Source organism: Bubalus kerabau, chromosome 20 (genome assembly GCF_029407905.1).
Source record: "Bubalus kerabau isolate K-KA32 ecotype Philippines breed swamp buffalo chromosome 20, PCC_UOA_SB_1v2, whole genome shotgun sequence".
Lineage (NCBI taxonomy): Eukaryota > Metazoa > Chordata > Mammalia > Artiodactyla > Bovidae > Bubalus > Bubalus kerabau.
The window spans coordinates 38,340,843-38,349,202 of NC_073643.1; the positions used below are offsets into that span (position 1 = coordinate 38,340,843).

Here is an 8,360-nt window from a genome sequence, read left to right on the forward strand (position 1 = left end):
AAAAGTCTCTTTCCATATAAAGTCTACTGTTTCGTTTTTCCCATTCACTATTTTAGCATTTTTCACCTCTTGAAAGCCATCGGTACCTCTGCTACACATTTACTATTGAAATAAACTCTGTCTGCTGTCCAGACACGTCATTATTGGCTCCAACCAGTTTAGGAAGAGGATTAACATGGCAATGGGACCCTTTCCCAAGAATCCACCTCCATACCATCATACTTGGGCTGCTTTATCAGAGAAGCGATGTCAGAGAGATTGATGGGGAGTCAGGAAAAGGAGTTTCAATCCACAGAGCTCTTGGTGCCAGGCAGAAACAATCCCTAAATTGTAGTAGAGAGAATAGCAGCCTCAAGATGTCTGTCGAATGTTTGAGCAGTTGAAAGTCTAGACTGATGTGATGGGTATCTTCCTTTGGTCCTTTAGGGTTTATGGGTAGATAAAGAGTGAGGACACCAGGAGGGAGCTGTGAAACTAACTTGAAAGCTAAGGGCAGCTCAGCAGCCACAAATGTCATGGATATGCTATTCCTTAAAGTTCTCTGTATCTTTTTGAATATCTGAAACATCTTCCTTAAAGTCAAATTTGTTTATGGTGTCAAGTACCCCATGAAGTGTAGACAGTGGATCAGCCTTGAGCTTTGACCTTTTTCAAATTCTCACATTTATGTTCATACTTTGTATACCAGGTGCCGTGCAGGTTGTTAGTGATATGATAATGATGATGGCAACACTGCTAATGTTGACATTATTGTTTCAACAAACATTCACTGAGTACTTTCTCTGGTCAGGTACTGTGGCTGAACCCTGTATGCATATTTCTAATTCATTCACCTATTAACACAAAGTACTACCAACGTTTCCTTACTGTGAATGAGATTATGTGTGAAAGTTACTCAGTCGTGTCCGACTCTTTGTGACCCTATGGACTGTACAGGCCATGGAATTCTCTATGTCAGAATACTGAAGTAGGTAACCTTTCCCTTCTCCAAGGGATCTTCCCAACCCAGGGATCGAACCCAAGTCTCCTGCACTGTGGGCAGATTCTTTACCAGCTGAGCCACAAGGGAAGCCTGTGAATGAGATTAAATAATGTTAAATAGTTTGAGCACAGTTATGGGTTACATAAGTAACATGTGTCAGAGGTAAGACTTTAAGCCTGGGATTTGCAATCTCATGCAAATGGCATGCAAAAATGAGTTGTATAAATGAGGCAGTCTCACTTTTTAATTAAGCTTTTCATTATTTTATGTTGACATCACCAGAGCTAACACAATGATAGGCTTGTGATACTTTGTATAAACTGTTTGCTGAATTAGACATTTTCCTGTCCTCTCAGCCTGGTATGGAAAACACATACAAGATGATTGCAATATAATATATTAGTGGCTGCCTGAAGTGTTGTCAGAACACAAATAAGGCAGTTGGTTTTGCTTAGTGGAGAAGATGGTGTCAGGAGAGGCTTACAAATAGAATAGGGTATTATTTGGAGGCCTTTAAAGACTGACTTTCGGCTCCACTGGGAGGCATGTTCTCTGGACAGCCACTCAGACCTCCGCAACCTCCATCGGGGCTCCTGGGCCAGGCTTCGCTTCTTCAGGCCATGCCAGGCGTTCCAAGAACTTCTAACAGTATTTTGGTGGACAAGTTAGAGTCATCTTTTAAAGCTTGCTTTCCTTCTCTGGTGAGTCAAAATTATGTCAATGGGGAGGAGCCAAGATGGCGGAGGAGTAGGACTGGGAGAACACTTTCTCCCCCACCAGTTCATCAAAAGAGCATTTAAACGTCGAGTAAATTCCACAAAACAACTTCTGAATGCCAGCAGAGGACATCAGGCACCCAGAAAAGCAGCCCAACTCTTCGAAAGGAGAGAGAAGAAATACAGCTCCATCCACCAGAACATCGACACAAGCTTCCCTAACCAGGAAACCGTGACAAGCCACCTGTACAAACCCACACACAGTGAGGAAACGCCACAATAAAGAGAACTCCACAAACTGCCAGAATACAGAAAGGACACCCCAAACTTAGCAATTTAAACAAGATGAAGAGACAGAGGAATACCCAGCAGATAAAGGAACAGGATAAATGCCCACCAAACCAAACAAAAGAGGAAGAGATAGGGAATCTACCTGATAAAGAATTCCGAATAATGATAGTGAAATTGATCCAAAATCTTGAAATTAAAATGGAATCACAGATAAATAGCCTGGAGGCAAGCATTGAGAAGATGCAAGAAAGGTTTAACAAGGACCTAGAAGAAATAAAAAAGAGTCAATATATAATGAATAATGCAATAAATGAAATTAAAAACACTCTGGAGGCAACAAATAGTAGAATAACAGAGGCAGAAGATAGGATTAGTGAATTAGAAGATAGAATGGTAGAAATAAATGAATCAGAGAGGATAAAAGAAAAACGAATTAAAAGAAATGAGGACAATCTCAGAGACCTCCAGGACAATATTAAACGCTACAACATTCGAATCATAGGGGTCCCAGAAGAAGAAGACAAAAAGAAAGACCATGAGAAAATACTTGAGGAGATAATAGTTGAAAACTTCCCTAAAATGGGGAAGGAAATAATCACTCAAGTCCAAGAAACCCAGAGAGTCCCAAACAGGATAAACCCAAGGCAAAACACCCCAAGACACATATTAATCAAATTAACAAAGATCAAACACAAAGAACAAATATTAAAAGCAGCAAGGGAAAAACAACAAATAACACACAAGGGAATACCCATAAGGATAACAGCTGATCTTTCAATAGAAACTCTTCAAGCCAGGAGGGAATGGCAAGACATACTTAAAATGATGAAAGAAAATAACCTACAGCCCAGATTATTGTACTCAGCAAGGATCTCATTCAAGTATGAAGGAGAAATCAAAAGCTTTTCAGACAAGCAAAAGCTGAGAGAATTCTGCACCACCAAACTAGCTCTCCAACAAATACTAAAGGATAGTCTCTATACAGGAAACACAAAAATGGTGTATAAATTCGAACCCAAAACAATAAAGTAAATGGCAACGGGGTCATACTTATCAGTAATTACCTTAAACGTAAATGGGTTGAATGCCCCAACCAAAAGACAAAGACTGGCTGAATGGATACAAAAACAAGACCCCTACATATGTTGTCTACAAGAGACCCACCTCAAAACAGGGGACACATACGGACTGAAAGTGAAGGGCTGGAAAAAGATTTTCCATGCAAATAGGGACCAAAAGAAAGCAGGAGCAGCAATACTCACATCAGATAAAATAGACTTTAAAACAAAGACTGTGAAAAGAGACAAAGATGGTCACTACATAATGATCAAAGGATCAATCCAAGAAGAAGATATAACAATTATAAATATATATGCACCCAACACGGGAGCACTGCAGTATGTAAGACAAATGCTAACAAGTATGAAAGAAGAAATTAACAATAACACAATAATAGTGGGAGACTTTAATACCCCACTCACACCTATGGATAGATCAACTAAACAGAAAATTAACAAGGAAACACAAACTTTAAACGATACAATAGACCAGTTAGACCTAATTGATATCTATAGGACATTTCATCCCAAAACAATGAATTTCACCTTCTTCTCAAGCGCACATGGAACCTTCTCCAGGATAGATCACATCCTGGGCCATAAAGCTAGCCTTGGTAAATTCAAAAAAATAGAAATCATTCCAAGCATCTTTTCTGACCACAATGCAGTAAGATTAGATCTCAATTACAGGAGAAAAACTATTAAAAATTCCAACATATGGAGGCTGAACAACACGCTGCTGAATAACCAACAAATCACAGAAGAAATCAAAAAAGAAATCAAAATTTGCATAGAAACGAATGAAAATGAAAACACAACAACCCAAAACCTGTGGGACACGGTAAAAGCAGTCCTAAGGGGACAGTTCATAGCAATACAGGCACACCTCAAGAAACAAGAAAAAAGTCAAATAAATAACCTAACTCTACAGCTAAAGCAACTAGAAAAGGAAGAAATGAAGAACCCCAGGGTTAGTAGAAGGAAAGAAATCTTAAAACTTAGAGCAGAAATAAATGCAAAAGAAACAAAAGAGACCATAGCAAAAATCAACCAAACCAAAAGCTGGTTCTTTGAAAGGATAAATAAAATTGACAAACCATTAGCCAGACTCATCAAGAAACAAAGGGAGAAAAATCAAATCAATAAAATTAGACATGAAAATGGAGAGATCACAACAGACAACACAGAAATACAAAGGATCATAAGAGAGTACTATCAACAATTATATGCCAATAAAATGGACAACGAGGAAGAAATGGACAAATTCTTAGAAAAGTACAACTTTCCAAAACTCGACCAGGAAGAAGTAGAAAATCTTAACAGACCCATCACAAGCACGGAAATTGAAACTGTAATAAAAAATCTTCCGGCAAACAAAAGCCCAGGCCCAGACGGCTTCACAGCTGAATTCTACCAAAAATTTAGAGACGAGCTAACACCTATCCTGCTCAAACTCTTCCAGAAAATTGCAGAGGATGGTAAACTTCCAAACTCATTCTATGAGGCCACCATCACCCTAATACCAAAACCTGACAAAGATCCCACAAAAAAAGAAAACTACAGGCCAATATCACTGATGAACATAGATGCAAAAATCCTTAACAAAATTCTAGCAATCAGAATCCAACAACACATTAAAAAGATCATACACCATGACCAAGTGGGCTTTATCCCAGGGATGCAAGGATTCTTCAATATCCACAAATCAATCAATGTAATACACCACATTAACAAATTGAAAAATAAAAACCATATGATTATCTCAATAGATGCAGAGAAAGCCTTTGACAAAATTCAACATCCATTTATGATCAAAACTCTCCAGAAAGCAGGAATAGAAGGAACATACCTCAACATAATAAAAGCTATATATGACAAACCCACAGCAAACATTATCCTCAATGGTGAAAAATTCAAAGCATTTCCTCTAAAGTCAGGAACAAGACAAGGGTGCCCACTTTCACCATTACTATTCAACATAGTTTTGGAAGTTTTGGCCACAGCAATCAGAGCAGAAAAAGAAATAAAAGGAATCCAAATTGGAAAAGAAGAAGTAAAGCTCTCACTGTTTGCAGATGACATGATCCTCTACATAGAAAACCCTAAAGACTCCACCAGAAAATTACTAGAACTAATCAATGACTATAGTAAAGTTGCAGGATATAAAATCAACACACAGAAATCCCTTGCATTCCTATACACTAATAATGAGAAAACAGAAAGAGAAATTAAGGAAGGAATTCCATTCACCATTGCAATGGAAAGAATAAAATACTTAGGAATATATCTACCTAAAGAATCTAAAGACCTATATATAGAAAACTATAAAACACTGGTAAAAGAAATCAAAGAGGACACTAACAGATGGAGAAATATACCATGTTCATGGATTGGAAGAATCAATATAGTGAAAATGAGTATACTACCCAAAGCAATCTATAGATTCAATGCAATCCCTATCAAGGTACCAACAGTATTTTTCAGAGAACTAGAACAAATAATTTCACAATTTGTACAGAAATACAAAAAACCTCTAACAGCCAAAGCGATCTTGAGAAAGAAGAATGGAACTGGAGGAATCAACCTACCTGACTTCAGGCTCTACTACAAAGCCACAGTTATCAAGACAGTATGGTACTGGCACAAAGACAGAAATATAGATCAATGGAACAAAATAGAAAGCCCAGAGATAAATCCACGCACATATGGACACCTTATCTTTGACAAAGGAGGCAAGAATATACAATGGATTAAAGATAATCTGTTTAACAAGTGGTGCTGGGAAATCTGGTCAACCACTTGTAAAAGAATGAAACTAGAACACTTTCTAACACCATACACAAAAATAAACTCAAAATGGATTAAAGATCTCAACGTAAGACCAGAAACTATAAAACTCCTAGGGGAGAACATAGGCAAAACACTCTCTGACATACATCACAGCAGGATCCTCTATGACCCACCTCCCAGAATATTGGAAATAAAAGCAAAAATAAACAAATGGGACCTAATTAACCTTAAAAGCTTCTGCACATCAAAGGAAACTATTAGCAAGGTGAAAAGACAGCCTTCAGAATGGGAGAAGATAATAGCAAATGAAGCAACTGACAAACAACTAATCTCGAGAATATACAAGCAACTCCTACAGCTCAACTCCAGAAAAATAAATGACCCAAGCAAAAAATGGGCCAAAGAACTAAATAGACATTTCTCCAAAGAAGACATACAGATGGCTAACAAACACATGAAAAGATGCTCAACATCACTCATTATCAGAGAAATGCAAATCAAAACCACTATGAGGTACCATTTCACACCAGTCAGAATGGCTGCGATCCAAAAGTCTACAAGTAATAAATGCTGGAGAGGGTGTGGAGAAAAGGGAACCCTCTTCCACTGTTGGTGGGAATGCAAGCTAGTACAGCCACTATGGAGAACAGTGTGGAGATTCCTTAAAAAACTGGAAATAGACCTGCCTTATGATCCAGCAATCCCACTGCTGGGCATACACACTGAGGAAACCAGAAGGGAAAGAGACACGAGTACCCCAATGTTCATCGCAGCACTGTTTATAATAGCCAGGACATGGAAGCAACCTAGATGTCCATCAGCAGATGAATGGATAAGCAAGCTGTGGTACATATACACAATGGAGTATTACTCAGCCATTAAAAAGAATACATTTGAATCAGTTCTAATGAGGTGGATGAAACTGGAGCCTATTATACAGAGTGAAGTAAGCCAGAAAGAAAAACACCAATACGGTATACTAACGCATATATATGGAATTTAGAAAGATGGTAACAATAACCCTGTGTATGAGACAGCAAAAGAGACACTGATGTATAGAACAGTCTTATGGACTCTGTGGGAGAGGGAGAGGGTGGGAAGATTTGGGAGAATGGCATTGAAACATGTAAAATATCATGTATGAAATGAGTTGCCAGTCCAGGTTCGATGCACGATACTGGATGCTCAGGGCTGGTGCACTGGGACGACCCAGAGGGATGGTATGGGGAGGGAGGAGGGAGGAGGGTTCAGGATGGGGAACACATGTATACCTGTGGCGGATTCATTTTGATATTTGGCAAAACTAATACAGTTATGTAAACTTTAAAAATAAAATAAAAAATTAAAAAACTTTGCAAAAAAAAAAAATTATGTCAATGGTACAGATCAGGAAGAAATTCGAACTGGTGTTGACCAGTGTATCCAGAAATTCCTGGATATTGCAAGACAGATAGAATGTTTTTTCCTACAAAAAAGATTGCAGTTATCTGTCCAGAAACCAGAGCAAGTTATCAAAGAGGATGTCTCAGAACTGAGGAATGAATTACAGCGAAAGGATGCTCTGGTCCAGAAGCACTTGACAAAACTAAGACACTGGCAGCAGGTGCTGGAGGACATCAACACGCAGCACAAAAAGCCAGCCGACATCCCCCAGGGCGCCCTGGCCTACCTTGAGCAGGCGCCTGCAAATATCCGTGCGCCGATGAAGCAAACCTGAGGAAAGGCCACCTGAACACTCGCTGGTGCCTGAGTCAGCCCAAACACTGTTTTGCTAAACATCTCTTCTTGTAGACTTGACATGTTGGGAGAACTCTTTGCCAGAGAATCAGGCGATTTTCGTTTTGTGCTCTCACCTAAAATTTTCCTCCTATTTTTGTAAGTGTTATTTCTTGAGTACTTTATAAAATGCTTATTGCTGTGGTAAACCAAGTATATTGTCTTTAGCAAAGTTTAAGACTGTTAGGAGAAGGCAATGGCACCCTACTCCAGTACTGTTGCCTGGAAAATCCCATGGACGGAGGAGCCTGGTAGGCTGCAGTCCATGGGGTCGCTAAGAGTCATGGGGACACAACTGAGCGACTTCACTTTCACTTTTCACTTAACAAAGACTGACTAGGAGCCTGCCAAACTGGAAATAAAGAAGCATATCAAATGAAGGGAACAGGAGGACCAAAGACACAGGTATAAAAATAGGAATTGTGGAGAAATGATCAGCCTGTATAGTGGTTCTCAAATTAAGTGTTCATTGGACTGCTGGGTCCAATCCTCAGAGCTTTGAATTCAGTAGGAGTGGGTGAGACCAAGTATTTGCATCTATAATGAGTTCTCAGGTGATGCTGATCCTTTCTGTCCAAAGACCACACTTTGTTGAGAGCCCTGTTCTACAGAGAAAGATCATCTGGAACCCACCCCCCCGCCCCGCTTCCCCAAGCGTGTGTGTATATGAGAGGCATGCCAAAGCCTGCAAGATTTAACACCAAAAGAAAATTCCCGGAAGAGATGAGGATTTCTTTTCCTGCAAGG

General features: G+C 39.2%; 1 protein-coding gene across 1 annotated transcript; it reads left to right on the forward strand.

Moving 5' to 3' along the window:
- Nucleotides 1-1,506: 1,506 nt before the first annotated feature.
- On the forward strand, nucleotides 1,507-7,573 carry LOC129635537 (mediator of RNA polymerase II transcription subunit 28-like; the record flags this gene model as incomplete). Its single annotated transcript, XM_055558606.1, has 2 exons — nucleotides 1,507-1,690; nucleotides 7,202-7,573. Coding segments are annotated over 2 exons (537 nt in total), but the record flags the coding sequence as incomplete, so codon positions are not given.
- Between the last annotated feature and the right edge of the window lie 787 nt (nucleotides 7,574-8,360).